Source organism: Pteronotus mesoamericanus, unplaced genomic scaffold, assembly GCF_021234165.1.
Source record: "Pteronotus mesoamericanus isolate MK-2021 breed Mesoamerican mustached bat unplaced genomic scaffold, CSHL_Meso_final contig_90, whole genome shotgun sequence".
Classification (NCBI taxonomy): Eukaryota; Metazoa; Chordata; class Mammalia; order Chiroptera; family Mormoopidae; genus Pteronotus; species Pteronotus mesoamericanus.
The window spans coordinates 20381721-20401432 of NW_026555277.1; the positions used below are offsets into that span (position 1 = coordinate 20381721).

Below are 19712 nucleotides of genomic sequence, written 5' to 3' on the forward strand. Positions count from 1 at the left end.
ACCATAGTAATAACTGTTTCAGGCAAAAACCATATATAGATAGGAAAACCAGTATGAGAAAATTAATCCTTAAAAAAAGGAGAAAAATTATTTACATAACAGAAATATGGCAAACACTACTTGAAACAAGTAGTCAAACTTAGTATCACCAATAATGGGGCACACTCCTAATATGATGCACTGCACTAAGAATGTATCACTTATTTCCTGCCAAATATGTGAAACTGCATAAATATAAAAAAAACTTTCAGAAACTCTTATTAAGGGACTTTCTAAAGCAAAAAGCAAACAAAACACATAAACTTTTTAAAATATCGGTGTAATGAAAATATTTTAAAAGCTAAGAAATTGTTCTAATGTGCAATAATAAAGTGAAAAAAAAGTGCAATAATCCTGCACTGGAAGTAGGAAAAACTTTACTAGAAAGAGTATTATTATGGTACAGCTGACAGAAATTAGAGTTCAAGAGACAGAAGCAAGAGGCTGGGAAGACTAAAGCAATTACAGTTCACAAGTCAAAAGTATCAGAAAGTTGCAGAGTGAGAGAAATCCAGAGATGTGCAGTGTCCCCCTTTAGTATTGAGCAGAATACTGATCAGTGTATGCATATGAAAAAACTACCCAAGGATGGAGAGTCACCCAAGAGGATTAGAAGGAAGAGTGCCTAGTGCTCATACAGGACAGGGAATAGTGCAGAGAAATGGAAAACCTCACCAATTCATGGAGCACTGGGTTAGATTACACAGAAAGGTCTTACCTCCTGATTAGTGGAGAAAAACACTCCACTGGCCCACCAAACAAATCTTAAAGACTCAAACTGTTTCCAAATACCTTAACTGCATTCAAGAACAAACCTCAGAAAATCACAATAGGAATATTAAAAAAAAAAATCCAGCACCTAGTAAAGCAATAATCAAAGTGACAAATATTCACTCAATCAGATTACCAGTCACATAAAGGAAGAAGAAAATATGACCAATAATGAAGAGAAAAATTCACTGAACCCATCAAGAATTGACACAAATGTTAAAATTAGCAACAAAGGCATTAAAAAAGTTATTATAACAGTATTTCTATGCATTTAAAACATTAGAGGCCCAGACGATATAAAAAGACCCATGTATAACTCCTATGGATGAAACCTGTAATGTCTGAGATAAAGAATACAGCAAATGGAATTAATAAAAGAAAACATTACAAACAATGAGAAGACAAAAGAACATAATTTCTCCAAAACGAAGCACAAAGAAAAAAGAGATTTTAAAAAATGTAAAGCTGTGGCCCTGGTTGGTGTAGCTCAGTGGACTAAGGACCAGCCTGTGAACCAAAAGGTTGCTGGTTCGATTCCCAGTATGGGCACATGCCTCAGTTGTGGGCCAGGTCCCCGGTTGGGGGCATGGCAAGAGACAATCGATGGATGTACCTCTCGCACACTGTTTCTCTCCCTCCCTTCCCCTTTCTCTAAAAGTAAATAAACAAACTCTATTTTAAAAAAATGAAAAGTTGTGGAACAACTTCAAGTGCCATAATATACAGGTTATTGAAATTTAGGGCAGGGGGGGCTACACAAAAAATAGTTGGCAAAATAATGCATGAAAATTTTCCAATTTGACAAAAGCCCTACATTCACAGATCAAAGAAGTACAATGAGCCCAGACCAGTGTAGCTCAGTTGGTTGGGCGTCATCCGGCAAAGTGGAAGGTCACAGGTTCAATTCCCAGGCAGGGCACATGCCTAGGTTGCAAGCCACATGCGAGACAACAGATTGATGTTTCTCTCCCTCTCTTTCTCCCTTCCCCTCTCTCCAACAATAAACAAACAGAATCTTCAAAAAAAATTTTTGAAAAGGAAGTACAATAAAACCTGAACACAAAGAAGCAGGAAAAAAGAAAAAAAACTACACAAGGCATATCAAAATCAAATAGCTTAAAAAAAAAATGATAGAAAGGAAATCTTCCAAGCAAATATTTCATTTGAACAATGTAAGCCAGAGAATAGTGAGGCACCATCTTTAAAATACTGAAAATAAAATACTGTCCACCAAGAAAGCTATACCCAACAAAATTACCTTTCTCTTTCTTACTTCTTTAAAGACTTTATTTACTTATTTTTACATACCCCCACCTGGGGACCTGGTCCACAAACCAGGCATCAAACCAGCAACCTTTCAGTCTGTAGGCTGGCACTCAGTCCAATGAGCCACACCAGCTAGCGCCAAAATTACCTTTCAAAACAAAGTTAAAGAAAAGATGTTTTCAAACATACAAAAGTTAAAAAAAAAATCACCAACATATCTGCACAAGATTGTTAAAAGTCCTGTAGGGAGAAGAAAAACAACAGAGAAAATACAGGGTCTGCACAAAGGAATGAAAAGTACTGAAAGTAATAATTACATAGGTAAGAATACGATTTTCTGAAAGTTATTCCAATTTTTAAGAAAGGTAACTGGCTGGTTAAACAAAAATTAAGAAGAATGTACTTCAGGGTACCTAAAATGTATGATAATACTAGTTTAAAGATGAGAAGGTAGAAATGGAAGTATAATAATGTAAAATTCTCATACTACACAAAAAGTAGTATAATATACTTGAAAGGAGATTGAGATAAACCTTAAAGCAACCATTAAAATTACAGGAGTCATATCTAATAAGCCAACAAAGGAAACATATTAGTCATGAGAGCTACTCAAACCAAAAGGAAGTAGAAAAGGGGAATGAGGCAGAAAATATACAGTAAGATGATAGCATTAAACCTAAACATATTAATAATCAAACAAAATGTAAATAATCTAAACACATCAACAAAAAGAAAAAAATGGTTAGAGCATAATCAAATACATGCCCCTTAAAAATATACTTTATAAAGATGCAAAAAGGATAAAAAATACTGAAAAAAAATACATCTGCTACAACTAATCAAAAGAAAACAGAATTAGTTATATTAATACCAAAGTAGATTGCAGAGGAAAAATATGACTAGTTATTTTAAAAAGATGATTTCTAAAGATGCCAGTTCATTAAAAGAAAATAAAATGTAAACATTTATATACCTAATAACAGAGCTGCAAAATACATGATATTAAAACCTGATTACAAGAAGATATAGACAAACCCACAGGTATAGTCAAGTATAACAATACCCTCTCTTAACTGACAGAATGACAGAAAGTAAGCAATAGTATATAATAAACTTGAACACCACCATTAACCACTTTGAGCTAACTGACGTTTAAAGAATACTCCACAGAAGAGCAGAATACATGTTCAAGTGCACACAAAAATATTTACCAAATTAAAACCTTTCTAATGGTCTATCACAGACCATTAGAAAGTCTTAAAAACTCAAGTCAAAGTGTGTTTTCTAAACATAGAAGAATCAAATTAGAAATCAGTTATAAAAAAAAGACCCATGAAAGGAAAAGCTTCCAATTTGGAAATATTTCCAAACAACTCATTGCTCAAAACAAGAATCACTAAAGGGGAAATTAGAGAGTGTTTTGAAATGTTTGAAAATAAAAACAAAATTGTGAGATGCCACTAAAGCAGCCACTTAAGAGAAAAACTTATAGCACTAAATGTCTATTAGAAAATCAGCTTATACTTCAAAAAAAAAAAAAAGGAAAAATTAAATCCAAAAAAGCAGAAGGAAATATGTGAAAGAGCAAATCAATTTTTTTTAAAAACAGAAAATAAAATCACTGAAAATCAAGTTAGTTCTTTGAGATCAATAAAATTGATAACCTCCTAGCCAGAACTAATTAGGAAAAAAAAGGGGGGATATACACAAAGTAACCAGTATAACCAGTTATCAAGATTTAGAAAGTAGTATCACTGAAGAGTCTACAGACATTTAAAAGTTATTAAGGGAACTGTAAGAAAACTATGCAAATAAAAGAGATAACTTAGACAATTCTGAATAGCCATATGTCTATTAAAGAAATTAAAATTTTTGTTTAAAACAATCTCACAAAGAATAATTAGGTTCAGACAGCACCACTGGTAAATTCTACAAGAAATAATACCAATTCTACACAAACTCTTCCACAGAACTTAAAAGGAAATGATTCCCAACTCATTCTATTCTATTCTTTCCAACATTTCTCCAACACCAAAACCAAAGACATAACAGAACTACAAACCAATATCCCTTACCACAAAATCCTCAACAAAATACAAGCAAACCAAATCCAGCATCATATTAAAAGGATTTTAACACATGACAAGTGTGATTTATCCCAGGAATGCAAGAGTGGTTCAACATAGGAAAATCAATCAATGTATCAATCTATTAATACATCATATTAATAGCATAAAGGAGAAAAAAACACATGATCAGCTCAACAGATATAGAAAAGGGATTTGACAAATTCAACATCCTATCATGATAAAAACACAAACTAAGAATAGAAGGGAATATGCTCAATCTGATAAAGGGCACCTATGACAAAACGCGCAGGTAACATCATACAGGCATACCCTGGAGATCCTGCAGGTCTGCCTCCAAACCACCATAATAAAGCAAGAATCACAAAACAGCAAATCGCAAACTTTTTTCTGGTGGAGGATATGGCCTTCCGTTTGTAAAAAAACACAACATGTGTAAAACACAATAAAGTGAAGCATAATAAAACAAGGTGTGCCTGTACTTAATGGTAGAAAGACTAAAAGCTTTTCCCCTAAGATCAGAAACAAAACGAAGGTAATTCAAATTCTCTCTGTAAACCTGGCCTGCTCTTCTATATTTGGAATAAAAACTTTTGAGAGGAAAAAGAATCATTATTCAAGTCCTATCTTGTGGCTGGAGACGTGTGGTACTAAATATTGTAAAAGGCTGGCATCCCTTATCGGCTTCCCCTATTAATCTTGTTTTGTGGGTTCTGGAAGCTCCTAACAATGCATCTACTCACCTCTATTCAAAGGTGTCAACAGACGAACAGACAAAACCAAATAATGGTCAGCAAAAACAACAAAAGAAAAATTGTCCCATGTTATAGTCACCTCAAACCCCACTAATTCATAATTTACAAAAGAGGCTCATCATAGGAATTAAAATTGTTAACAGAACTAGACTGTCAGACCCATGAGTTATTTACCACTGATTTCCAGCATGGACAAAAGCTCGATAAATATTTTTTGAATGAATAAGGCAAAACACATACCAAAAAATTTTAAATGGTGTGAGTCGTAAGTTCAATCATTTTACTCAACAAAACACAGGGCCACAGGGAAAAAAGAACACTATTCCTGTCTTAACTAAATTTTAGTTTAACAGAGTCAAAGGTTAAGTTTGAGTTTACTTATCTAATTTTTTAAAAATAGGAGTATCTCCCTGGCTTACTCCCCAAGAAGCTGTAGATCAACTCAGACTCCTGATCACCATTCACAATATAATAAGCCCTGCACTAAGTGAAAGTAACTGAACTGCTAAACTTACTCTAAAGCACAAGCCATGTTTGAACTAGCACTGTGAACTGTCAATCACACCTACATTAAATATGCTGAACTAACGAAAAGTATTGAACAACTTCATTTACCCATACATAAATCTACAAGCTCTTCAAACTTGGAAAACTATTTCACAGCTTTCATATAGGTATTTTCTACTGCTCACTAGGAAAGACCTAATTTATTCATTTAACAAATATTTACTGAATCCCTATTTGTCCCACGCACTGTTCCAGATGCTCGCAATGAAAGAAGCAAAACTTCCTGCCCTCAAGGTGCTCACATATCAGGGGAAGGAGACAGGCAGAGAAATAAATAAGATATGTCATGTTACATAAGTAACGTTAAGAAAAATAAAGCCTAGAAAGAAAGTACAACCAAAGAGAAGGGTGAACAAAGGGCAAGAGTACGTTGTAATTTTACCTAGACCCAAAAGGGGTCATCAAGAAGGTGACATTTGAGCAAAAGCCTGACGGAGGTAAAAGATTCAGCCATACAACTCCTTACTGCCTGGGGTATGAGTACTCCTGGCAGAAGGCAGAGCAAATGCAAAGTAATAAGGTTCCGAGACAGAAATATACCTGGTAAGCTCAAGAAAAGTGGCTGCTGTAGAGTGAGCACTGGAGAGAAATGGAGTATAACAGATGATTCAAGACTAGAAGCTCAATCAGTGGTGGCAGCCTATAGGCAATGTTAAAGACTAGTTCTCACATTGAGTGAGATGGGAAGTCTTTGAGTGTTATGAAGAGAGGAGTGACATGATCTGATTTAGATTTTTAAAGGATTACTCTGGCTGCTGTTCTAGGACTAGCTAAAAGGTTACTGCTATAATCTAAGTGAGAGATGGTGGTGACTTGGACCCTGTTGGTAGCAGGGGAAGTGATGAGTAGTCAGATCCAGACATGTGAAGATAGAGCCTTTTGTAATCCAATGGAAAATAGAAGACTCAATGATGGTACTAAGGTTTTTGGCTTGCATATCAAGAAAGTTAAAGTTGCTACTTACTGATACAAGAATGACTATAGGAAAGGCTATGCCCGGATAGTATAGTAGGCTTAAGAGAACTCCCTCACCCCTGAAAATGATCACGTCCTACTCCTTGAAAACTGTGAATATGTTACCTTACATGGCAAAAAAAAACTGCAGATGTGATAAAGATCCTGAGATGGGGAGATCATCTGAGTGGGCCCAATATACTCGTGAGGGTCTTTTATAGGAGAGAGACAGAGAAGTCAGGGTCAGAGACAGAGAAGGCAATGTGACAACTGACACAGGAGGGGAGAAGGGGATGTGATGACAGAAGCAGAGAGACAGAAAGAGATGTGAAAACAAGAGGTCAGAGTGATGCCACTGTTGGCCTAGAAGCTGAAAGAAGATCACGAGCTAAAAAATGTTGAGAGGACTCTAGAAGCTGGAAAAGGCAAAGAAACTGATTCCTCACTAGAGCCTCCAGAGAGAACGCAGCTCTGTGGCTCATTTTAGTCCCCTACCCTTCAGAATGATGAAATAATGTAAGGTCATGCTGACTTAAGCTGCTAAATTTGTGGTAACATTACATACAACAGCAACAGAAAAATAATACAGGAAAAAACCAGTTTGAATATTTAGAAATTAAGAATTTTGCATTATTACCAAATCTGGATGTGAAAATAACACCATCAGGACTATAAGGTGGTATATGCAAAAGGTATTGTGTCAGTTTAAACATGTATCTTAGCATTTTAAATAATTTCCTTATATATATAGTTCAAAATGAGAGCTAAAAGTCATAAACTTAATGATAGTATTTGGTCACATGTGATCTGAAGACTTATCTCTGACCTTCTGAACTCTGCAGATTTTATAACCATGACAGACATAAACTCTAGAAGGCCTACCTCAGGTTAAGTCCTTCCATCTTGACATACTGTTGGAAAGGCTGAAAGTTATAGTGTTCATGGCCTAAATCAACACAGAACCATAAAATGGATATAACAGCAGTGCATAAATTGGTTTTTATATTTATCATAAGAAGCCATGAAGTATAAAAAGTTAAGAAATATCACTGTAAAGCAATTAAATTTTGGGACAAAGCCCAACCTGAACCCACGATATCCATAACTAGGAGGTCACTATATCTAGAAAGTTAAAATACAACTCTGTGTGTCTGTGAACTACAGCTTTACATAATACTTTTTAGTCATAAAAGCTATGAAAATCTGTTTAACTATAAAAATCCTACCATAATACACTTGTACTTCAACATGAAATGTAAAATCCGAATGCAAGAAATCCCAGCACCACAGATACAAGCACCTTTGAACCCCAAATACTGTCAGATTTCATCCTAACAAAATAAAAAAGGAAGCCCCTGGCCAGGTAGCTCAGTTGGTTTTTAGTGTCATGCCCATAAGCCAAGGTTGTAGGTTCCACCCCCCGTCAGAGCACATATGGGAAGCAACAATGAATGCATCAGTAAGTGGGACAACTTTCTCTCTCTCCCCCCCCGCAACCCCTCTTCCTCCTTTCCTCCCTCCCTCTCTCAAAAATCAATTTAAAAAAATTTGTTTTAAAAGTCAACCAACGAATGCATAAATAAGTGGAACAACAAATTTATGTTTCTTTTTCTGTCTCTAAAATCAATAAAAATTAAAAAATTAAAAAATTAAAATAAAAAATTGACCAATTAAAGATGTCTCAAAAGAACAGTGTAAAAAGATAACAAAATAGAACATTTAAGTCTTCCTGTAGTAATAGCAAATACTCACTTAGCATGTTTCCTTGATTATGAGATGAATAGTTCACATTTTAACATAACTGAAATTCAAATACATGGTGTCAGTTAAGCACCAGTATTTTAAGTGTTTAAGTGACAGTGTTAATATAGTGGCACATAAAATAATGACATATCTCAAAAAACTGAGAGTCTTTAATTTGATTAAACACGTCTTCTTTTAGCTGTATTAATCAATCTTCAAAATTACCCTATGAACTATTATAATTGTACATCCTACAGATAAAACTGAGACAAAGAGGTCAAATAGCTTCCCAGGCACAGCCACTAACATTAAAGTTGTCTTTACAATGTATTACAGCATTTAATTAGTAAAATTACTATTAACAAAACCCACATATTTTCAGGGGTTTTTGAAAACTATTTTAATGACATCAATATAAAAAGAAATTTAAGGTTTTTTTAAATAGTAATGCTTCCCAGGAGCATCCCGCCTTTTGGCGTGTCTTAGCCACATATTAAATAAACAAACACTAATGAAAACTGATGAGCAAAAAAGGTTTTAAGTAAATGTATGATTTTGTGTTGGGCTGCATTCATAGCCATCCTAGGCTGCACCCAGCCTGCAGACTGCGAATTGGGTACCCTGCCAGGTAAGCTTTTATAAAGAATCCTTTTGCTTACACAAATATAGCACAAAGTAAAGTTCATAAATAGCACTCAATATACAATATACATACACCTGTTTGACAAAGTTTGATTATAGCAAATTTCTAGACATTAGTATTAGTCCATTATTTATTAAAAAAAAAAAGGTTCTATACATCAATATGCTCATTACTTCGTGAACCAAATTTCCTATTAAGTAGAAATTTTTTAAAAGTCTATCTTGCAATCAATGTCATTCATCTTATCAACACACCAAAAATAAAATGAATATCTCAATAGATGTAGGAAAAAGCACATGACCAAATACTCATTTACAGTAAAAAAAAAAAAAAAAAAAAAATCTCAGTAATCTAAGAATAAAAGAGAACTTTTCCAACCTGATAAAAGGCATCCACAAAAAACCTACAGCCAATTATCATGCTTAATGTTGAAAGACGAACTGTTATCCTAAAACTGAGAACAAGTGAAGGACAAAGGCTCTCGCCACTTCTACCCAACATCATGTTGGAGGTCCGAGTCAGTGTCATAAGCCAAGAAAGAGAAATAAAAGGAAAAAAGATTGGAAAGGATGAAATAAAACCATCTTTATTTGCTGATGACATGATTGTTTACATTTTAAAAATCCCAAAAGATCTTCAAGAAACACTACTATGCTGTTACATAAATTTAGCAAGGTCACAGGATAAAAGATCAATATGTAAAAGTCAACTCTTTTCTGTACCCTAGTAAAGAACAACTGGAAACTACTGTAGTGCCAAAATTATTAAATAATTAGGGGTAAATGTAATAAAATATGTGCAAAATTTGTGTGTATTCTAAGGACTACAATGACAAAAGACATCAAAGATAACCTTAATAAACAGAGAGAAATACTAAGCCCATAGATTAGAACATTCTATATTCTGAAAATTTCAATTTGCCCCCAAATGATCTACAGATTCAATGCCATTTCTCAGCAGGTCTGCAAAAATTAACAAGCTGATACCAAAACATATACAGAAAAAAACAAAGGACCTAGCATAGCCAAAATAATTCTGACATGAACAAGCTAAAAGATTCACACTACTTTGATTTCAAGACTTATTAACACTACACTATGCTAAAGGTAAGAGTACATAAACATCAAAGGAAAAAAATACAGTCCAAAATAGACCCAAACACATTTGGTCAATTGATTTTTCAGCCAAGGGAATTCAATGGAGAAAGAAGTCTTTTCCACAAACAGTTCCTGAAGGATCAAATAGTCACTTGCAAAAAAAAAAAACCTTGACCTATACCTCACACCATGTAGAAAAATTATTTCTAAATGGATCATAGACTGGACTATAAACCTAAAACTATAAAAACATCTAAAAGAAAAAATATAAGAACATCTCTGTGACTTTAGGTAAATATTTCTTAGCTATAACTAAAATATGAACAAAAAAATTGATATATTAGACCCCATCAAAATTTAAAATTTCTGCTCTGTAAAAGACACTCTTGAAAGACAAGCCATATACTGGAAGCAAATAGTCATGAAATACATATCTAAAAAAGTATTTGTATCCAGAATATATAAAGAACTCTAGAAACCCAACAATAAGCAAACAATATTAAAAAGCGGAGAAAAGATTGAACAAGCTTCACCAAAGATGATATAGAGATGGCAGATAAATACATAGCAAGAGATGTTTAAATTCATTAGACATTAAAAAAATGCAAAATAAAACCAGTGAGAGAGAGATCACCAACATCAATCAAAGTAGTTAAAATTTTAAAACCTGACAAAACCAAGTGCTGATGAGGATGACAAGCAACTGAAATTTTGCTGGTGGGCATGTAAAATAGTACCATCATTTTGGAAAAAAGTTCAGCACTTCCTATAACCCATGTAACTCAATGATCCCATTGTTAAATGTTTACTGTCAAGGCAAAGGTAAGGCAAGGCCTATCACCTTTGCTCAAGCTCTAACAGAAAGTCTACTATTTAGAGAGCTAAAGGAAGAGGAGCAAAAGCTGAGGCCCCTGTGCAGAGCAATACCAAAATAAAAGATGCCATACAATTGCAACATGGATGACATAACACTCTGTTGCAGAGGAGCCAATGCCATGTCACAGCTTCAGTTTTACAGCCTGCAGCTGAACCCTGAAAGGGTGCAACAGAAAACCACATCTCATCAGAAGCAAGGAGGTGATGAGAAAATGTATCAAGCCTCCTTCATAGATAGGGAAGTCAATGAGAAAAAGCCTCACTGTGGCAGCTCACATAGTCTCCTATTCCAAGACGATCACAGGTGCTCTGCCAAGATTCAGATCACCTGCAGTTCAAGCCTTGCATAGGTGTTCTATATGGATACCTGTAATGTCATCAGGATGCCAACATAAAGCCAGTTCCTTCTATTTACCCAAGTGAGACAGACTTATGTCCCACCAACACCTACTTGCAAATGTTTATGGATCTAGTCATCATTAACTAAAACTAGAAAGTTTTGTATTGTGGTGGTTAAATAACAGTATAAATTTTGTCAAAATTCACAGACCTAAAAAGGGTGACTTGCATTATATGTGTATTATACCTCAATAAACCTGACTACAAAAACCAAATGAGGAAAAAACCTATATTGTAACATAAACTGTTTTGTGGTCCAAAATTTCTACATCAAAGTCTATTACATAAAAAATAAAATAAAATGTACCCTGGCCAAGTGGCTCTCAGTTGGCTGGAGCATCATCCCATACATCAAAAGGTTGTGGGTTTGATTCCCAGTCAGGGCACATACCTATGTTGTGGTTTCAATCCCCAGTCAGGGCACGTACAGGAGGCAAAACTGATGTTTCTCTCTCTCTATCAAATCAATAAACAAATCCTTGGGTTAGGATTAAAAATAAAATAAATGAAAAGTAAAATTCTGGTTCTTACAAAGTAATGACTGCAGTATGAATGTTACTATATCATAAGAAAAGAAAAGCTTGCAAAGGAAATTTAGAGATAATTACATTCAGTCTATAAAATAATTCAGTGCACAGTCTTGAATACAATCAAGTATATATTTCTGACATTCAGCAACTATTTAATTAGTGTCTACTATATGTACACTATCATGTGCCTAATTTTAAGATATGACTCTATGTCCTAGAAGCTTTGTATGTGGAGAAAGGAATACAAAGTAAATGAAATACTCAAAGTAGCAAGTGTTAGCCCACCTGCTACTTTATAAAGCCTATCTATTAATAAGCCAGACAAAAGATCAATCATAAGCTATCAAAAGGCTATGAATAATGTAATATAACTTTCAGGTTACTTCCATTCATCACCAACAAATTATATTTATACTTACTGCCACTAAATGCTATCAAAATTCCTTGAGTTTTAAAAGGAAAATAACACCAAAGGATCTCATGCTCAAAAATATCTGAAATATATTTTCACATGAGAAAATCAATTTGGGGACTTCCAGCCAAGATGGAACCATAGGTAGATACTTTGCCTCCTCACACAACCAAAAGAAAGACAAGATATTTAAAACCAAAAAATTAACCAGAACTGACAGAAAATTGAACTGAATGGAAATCCGACAACCAAGGGGTTAAAGAAGACACATTCATCCAGACTGGCAGGAGGGGAGGAAATGCGCAGCTGGGGTGGAGAGGACACATGGCAAGGCAGCAGCTGGAGGACTGAGGGGACAAGACAGCAGCTGGTGGTTCCACATGTGCATGCGGATAAACCGGAGGAACAGCTGGGGAGTGAGACAGATGGAGCAATCCTGGGTTCCAATGCAGGAAAAGAAAGCTTCAAACCTCTGGCTGTAAAAAGCTGCGGGGGTTGCAGCAGCAGGAGAAACTCCCAGCCTCACAGGAAAGTCCGTTGGAGAGACCCACAGCTCCTAGAATGTAGACAAACCCACCCAGGAATCGGCACTAGAAGGGCCCAATTTGCTTGTGGATATCAGGGGAAGTGACTGAAAGCCAGCCGAGAGCCAAGAAAGCAGCATTGTTCCCTCTCTGACCCCTCCCCCACAGAGAGCATCACAACGCAGCCAAGTGAGTTGCCCCACTCTGGTGAATACCTAAGGCTCTGCCCCTTCGAACGTGACAGAGACAAAAAAATATGGCCCAAATGAAAGAACAGATCAATGCTCCAAAACTAGAACTAAGCAATGAGCAGACAGCCAACCTATCAGATGCACAGTTCAAAACCCTATTGATAGGATGCTCACAGAAATAGTCAAGTATGGTCTCAAAATGGAGGAAAAAATGAAAGCTATGCAAAGTGAAATAAAGAAAAATATACAGGGAACCAATAGTAAAGGGAAGGAAATCGGGACTCAAATCAATCATTTAGAGCAGAAAGAAGAGAATAAACATTCAACCAGAACAGAATGAAGAAAGAAGAATTCAAAAAAAAAAATGAGAGGCTTACGAACCTCTGGGACAACTTTAAATGTTCCAATATCCAAATCATAGGGGTGCCAGAAGGAGAAGAGGAAGAGCAAGAAATTGAAAACTTATTTGAAAAAATAATGGAGGAAAACTTCCCCAATCTGGTGAAAGAAACAGACTTTTGGAGATTCAGGAAGCTTAGAGAGTCCCAAAGAAGTTGGACCCAAGGAAGCACATACCAAAACACATTATAATTAAAATACCCAAAATTAAAGGTAAGGAGAGAATCTTAGAAGCAGCAAAAGGAGACAGTTACCTACAAAGAAGTTTCCATAAGATTATCAGCTGATTTCTCAAAGAAACCTTACAGGCAAGAAGGGACTGGAAAGAAAGATTCCAACTCATGAACAGCAAGGACGTACATCCAAAATTAATCTATCCAGCAAAGCTATCATTTAGAGGAAGGGTAGATAACATGCTTCCCAGATAAGGTCAAGTTAAAGGAGTTCATCATCACCAAGCCCTTATTATATAACATGTCAAAAAGACTTATGTAAGAAAAAGATGTAAAACTATGAATAGTAAAATGACAACAAACTCACAACTATCAACTAAACCTTAAAAACAAACAAACAAACAAACAAACTAAGCAAACAACTAGAACAGGAACAGAATCACAGAAATGGAGATCCGAGGGGAGGGGAGGGGGAAAGAATGAGGGCAAAGGTACAGGGAATAAGAAGCAGAAACATAAGGTACAAAATAGACAGGGGGATGTTAGGAATAGTATCGAAAATGGAGAAGCCAAAAAACGTGTATGTACGACCCATGGACATGAACTAAGACCGGGGTGGGGCAGGGGCAGAGGGGAGGGAATGCTGGTGGGAGGGGGGTTTGAGTGGAAAAAAGTGGGGGGGATGGTACAACTGTAATAGCATAATCAATAAAGTATACATTTTTTTAAAAGCCAATTTTGTTATAAACTATTCTTTGGGAGAAAAAAGGCAACCCTGAATAAAAGAAACCTATCTCACAATCATACCAAGGTAAGGAAACAAAGCAAAGAAAGAGTTTATGATCTGTTTGACTAAAGGGCAATTTCGATACAAGTTTTTCAAAGTAGGGCAAAAAATGAAGTGCAGCTTAAGTCCTTGGATCAATAAAGGGAATTAAGAGGCCAGTTAAGTATCTTAGAGACGGTGTATAAAGTGCACAAACGACAAAATTACAAAAATTATTTTAAAAATTAAATTTAAAAATTTACATTATAAAAAGAGTAGCGCAGAATGTAATTTAGTGTGGTTTTCCAATCCTCTCAGAGTTCTTGATATTGGCTGGTTTGTCTTTTTCACTGAAAATCCAAACACCTAATGCCTCTGCTGGGAAGTCAGGATTAGCTTCATTAAAGATGATAAATGTTTATCAAATCCTGGTTAAATCACCTCAATCTATGGAAATTCAGTTTCCCTAATTCAGCCTGATGTCCACATATGTGATTTACTCTTGTCTGTGGAAGTAGACAAAAATCACAGGGAAGAACCTCAAATTTCTACTCTCAAATGACATTCTCTCTCTCCTTTGTCATTCTAGGTACTTGTAAAATTCCTCTACTTGTGAGGTCAGAACTCAAACACATCAACACAAACCTCCTTTCTGTATACTCTACGACACCCAAAACAACAAAGTCAAGCGTAGAAACATTAAAAGTTTCTTTTTAACGGATGGTATAGAGGTACTGCAGAATATGAACCCATTTTTGTAAAAAAAAAAAAATTCAAAGTAGAAATACTAGATATATATTCAAAATAATTAGACAATTTTAAGTTTCTTCATATTAAAGAAATCTATTTGTATTTTCTAATAATTTTTCAACAATGGGCGTGTATTCTATGACATATTAAATAAGAGTTTTCAGTATCTACATCTTTTAGTAAGTACTGTTCTATGCAACTGGCTGGGAACAAGCCATGATTCTATTATCTCCTTATAAACCTTTCATGCAATTTTTAATGAATTGTGGAGTATCCTTGTTGATGAAAAAGAGCTTTTAACGATAGCTCTGCTATTATTTAAAAGCGAGAGAAGTAATTCAAATAAAATATTAAGATAAATTCGTAATTTCCATTCTGAGCAAATCTATTTTATTGGACAATTTTGTTCTATATCCAAATAATGAACAATTGTAAATATCAGCAAATTTCAGTTATAACTTTCTATCATCATACTTTTGGAAGAAAATTTCTAGAGGTCGAAGTAATAAAATAAAAATCATCTAAAATTTTATTACAGATTATTTTAAAATCTCTACTGTTTCACTACATTAGTAACATGGAAAACTACTACTTACAACCCTGCTCTGCTCTACCTGTAGACTTCATTTGTGTTCATACAGGCAATATCTGATCACTTCTAACATTAGTATCTGAAGGATAGTTTTATAACATAGAAACAATTTAAAGAGTACAACTGCTTTCAGAAGAACAGCACAATCATTTTCCCTCCCTTGCAATTTCACACACTATAATCCACATTTAGAATATTCTTATTCATCTTAAATTTTTGGATACTCCTATGCATAAAACCAGCTATTTAAGAACACTGAGGGGGGGGGGAAATACCTTGCCTTTTGTTACATATGATCAACAGATCTGTCCTTTTTTTACATTTCCACACAATAAAATTGAATGTCAGGTTAGTTAACTTGAGCTAGTGCTTAGCGCATGATACTATAATAAGACTAAATTGACCATTTGGTCACTGATCCCACCAATTAATTTTCATCTATTGCAGGGTCAGAGGCAGCATCAACACCCCTGCTGGTCAATTCTCTGGATTACAAGGAAAGCCAGCGGAATGTGCAGCTAGGTCAGCACAAATCACTATCTCCGTGTTCTATTTATCGACTTTACTACAGACAACTCATCTAAGAGCTGTCATCTGGGAAGAGAACACCAAAAATATACCCAGTGGATCCTAAAATTGATGATAATCTAAGGTAAAAATGTACAATCTGTTTTAGTTGCTAAAGTGAAGAGATATTTCAAAATCCAAATCCATTTCTATCAATATTTATTCTTTGAATTTCAAAACACCACCACTAAATTTTGAGTCCCACTGCTAAGACAGGTAATGTACATATGAAAAGACAATCACTGATTCCTTTAACCTCTCAGCTTTATGAATCCATGTACTTTTACCTTTATGTAACAATTATAATCTAAAGGGTACTATACCTTGAAATAACAATAAAAATTAACTTCCAAAGAGAGACAAATCTGTTTGTTTTCTTTACTCACTGGTAGTAAGTGCAACACAATCACTTGTTCACCATCAATTTCTCCTCTGGCCTTTAACTCTTTCCACTAGTAATACATTGCACAAGGCAATAGAATTACTACTTCAGCCCTTAGTTGACTATCCTAGAGAATGTGAATTCCCTGAGATAGCGCAGCTCCTTCCCGTCCTTCCCACCTGAAGTCCATTAAAGAGTATAAATTGACACGCTATGTTATCATTTGCTCTCAGAGCAACTTGTAGTAACTGCACTATGAAATTCTGTAGACACTGGGTGCATATCATTAAATCTTGACTCAGTGTGAGGACATAGGCTACAGAAGACTTTTGAATATATTTAGTGTAAAATTGAGCAGCTGAACCTTTCAATCACTCATAACCCACTCAGCGTCAGAAAAGCACCCTACAGCCCTGGCCGGATGCTCAGCTGGTTAGACATCCCCTACTCCAAGGTTGCAGGATCCGTCAGAGCAAATATAAGAATCAACCAATGAAAACATAGGTATATGAAACAACAAATCGGTATTTCTCTTTCCTCCTCCCTTCCCCTCCCTCCCTCTCCTTTTCCCTCCCTCTCCTTTTCCCTCCCTCCCTCTCTCTAAAATCAATAAAAAAAAATTTTATAAAGAGAAAAGCACCCTTCAAATATAAACAACTGTATTTTCACATGAAATCTTTGACCTAAGACAGTCTTTTCCTACTGGCCATATACTTTCAATTGCCTCTTTGGAGAAAAAGCCTTGGATTATGCCTGGTCCATTTTTCAATACAAATATTCCCTACAAGATAATACAGAGTTTAGTATTATCTAATCAAGTAAAATATCACATTACCAATCCATGATTAACCATGTGGTCCTTACAAAATTTATGAACCTACACATTTTAATACTTCCCCTGGTTTTTTTACTTTAAACTAAGACTTGAAGATGCTTCCCTATACCTGATGTTGAGAAGGGTGCCTGGAGAGATGGATATGGGAGCAGGGAGGAAAAGACCATAGTGTAGGAACAATTTAACATACTTCTTCCATGCCCATCTTTATCCCAAGAGGATTCAAATGAGAGTTCAAAATGAGAAGGAAAAAAATGGAGGTAGAACCTGAAATTCAGAAGCAGCCATAAAGAAAACAAAAGATGCTGAATTTGCAAAATGTGCATTTTAACTTATTCTTCCAAATAATTTTTTAAAGAAGGGGTTTTCTTTTATTATCCCTCAGAATCTTTTGCTTCACCCAAGCGCAGCAGAATCTCATCTCATCCAATATCCCCAGCCTCCCTACACACACACACACACACACACACACACACACACACACGCTACCATTCGAGTCCCTGTGCCAAACCAACCATCACGGGAAAAATTAAACCGTGAGGATCATTTCCCAATGCCCTCTGAAAAACAGTCATAACTGTTCTTCCCACAGGAAAATAAATCATTTATTCTAACGGGATGGGAGCGGGGAAAGCTTATTCTCATGCAGCTTTTCATCCTCCATAGAGAGGAAAACAGCAGTAACTTCCAAAAAGAGACAACTGCTCTTTTACTGTGTCCCCGGTGAGTCTAAAAACACAAGCCAAAAAACAAAAACAAAATAACAACAACAAAAAACCCACACTCAAACAACAGCCTCTTGAGAGAGTCACATGAATAGGAACTGAGGCACCTCACTTTGCAGCAACACAGTCCCTCAAAAAAAAAAATCCCCCAGAGCTGGGGGAAGGGGGCGACCCACGCCTCCCCCCCCCCCCCCCGCCACACAGGGGGAGCCTGATTCTGTCAACTAGAAAATGCCACTGGCCGCCTCCTCCGCCATCCCGAACACTGACTGGCACCGGGAGCGGGGGCGGCCGAGGGCAGGAGAAGCGAAGAGGCGGGGACACCACACACCGCCTGATTCACGGCTTTTAAAAATGTTGGAGAGCTACGAATTCCTCCCCCCGGCGGATTCGCATCCATTCTCCGGCCCCAACTCCCACCCCGCCCCACCCCCAACGGCGGGCCCCGCAGAGCCGCCTCCGCCCGGGCCTCGGCCCGCGCGCCCCGCGCCCCCGGCCCGCGGCGGGGGGTCCCCCGCGCCGCCCGCCGCCCCGCGGCCCCGCGCGCCCGGGCCGGGGGACGCGTCTCACCTGGATGTAGTTGTTCTCGCAGTAATCGGCCACCCGTTCCAGATTTGTGTAGCTGTCGAAGAGGGCCCGGCGGCCCCCCGGGATTTCCTCCTCCAGCAGCATCTGCAGCTCCGCCATCTTCACATCCTCCTCCTCCTCCTCCTCCTCATGCAGACCGCAGAGGCAGCGGCGGCCGCGGCGCCAGGGAAGCCCGAGCCTGCGCGAGGAGGCGCAGCGGCCGCGGCGGCCGCAACTCGGGAGGAGCGAGCAGCACCCCCCGCGCGACAGGGGAGGGGTCAGCAGGGACGGGGGCGGGGCGCGAGCCGGCGGACTCCGAGGACAGTCGCCGCGGCGACAGCTGGCCGGGCGCGCGCACGCGCGCTCCCCTCCCTCCGCCCTGGGCTCTGGAAAAAGATTCCCACCCTCCGCCCCACCGCTCACCCCTCCCCCACTTCCGGCGTCTCCTAGCGACGGCCGGAGTGGGGGCCGGGATGCGCGCGGGAGCTGGGCGCGCGGTTAACCCTTAGGCCCCCGCAGGTTGCGTGTGGGGGGAGATCCCCGCGGCGGCCTTTGTTAGTCCGGCGTGAGGGCTGCGCCGGGCCCCGCCGTCTTCCCGCCGGCGCCCTCCGCGTGATCCTCAGCCTGGGGTCCAACGCCTTGCCGCGGTCATTGGCCTGAGGGACATGTCAGCTCACAAAACTTCCATGCAGCTTTAAGTGCCGCATTACTTTTCATTTTCCTCTTCATCTTTGACCTCATCCATCCTCTCTGGGACTCATAAGTACATTCCCGTTTCCTAATCCCAAATTTCCTGCACCCCGGCTTTTTTTGCATTTACTAGCCCGTTAAAGCTATTTTGTCCGTCCCCTGGATCTCAGCGTTTCGTGTCTGCCTCGCTTCCTCACTGACAACCTTTTCTGTCATTTCTCTGATTATATCGACTTCGCTGTCTTTTTCCTTCGTGATTGAGTAAAGTTTCTGAAACGGTTTGCTGGTACTAATTTCCTTCCTCACAGTGCTGTTACATGGAGAAAATAAAAGTTTATGTGAGGGCACCTTCAAAGACGTTAATGCTACAAAAATTCAAGGTAGAGCATTTTGATCTCGCAGTTGTGTCCTT

General features: G+C 37.7%; 1 protein-coding gene across 36 annotated transcripts in view; it reads right to left on the reverse strand.

Moving 5' to 3' along the window:
• ABI2 (abl interactor 2) overlaps window positions 1-18956 on the reverse strand; it is a 108417-nt gene extending 89461 nt beyond the window's left edge. For 20 of the 36 annotated variants that reach the window (XM_054585798.1, XM_054585789.1, XM_054585816.1 and 17 more), the window contains exon 1: window positions 18614-18956. In XM_054585798.1, coding sequence (XP_054441773.1) covers window positions 18614-18730 — 117 coding nt within the window. In that variant the 5' untranslated portion in view covers window positions 18731-18956. Of the gene's footprint in view, window positions 1-11588; window positions 11624-18613 lie in introns of those variants that run through there. The other 16 variants (XM_054585808.1, XM_054585806.1, XM_054585807.1 and 13 more) reach the window with 5 other exon arrangements.
• Window positions 18957-19712: the final 756 nt, after the last annotated feature.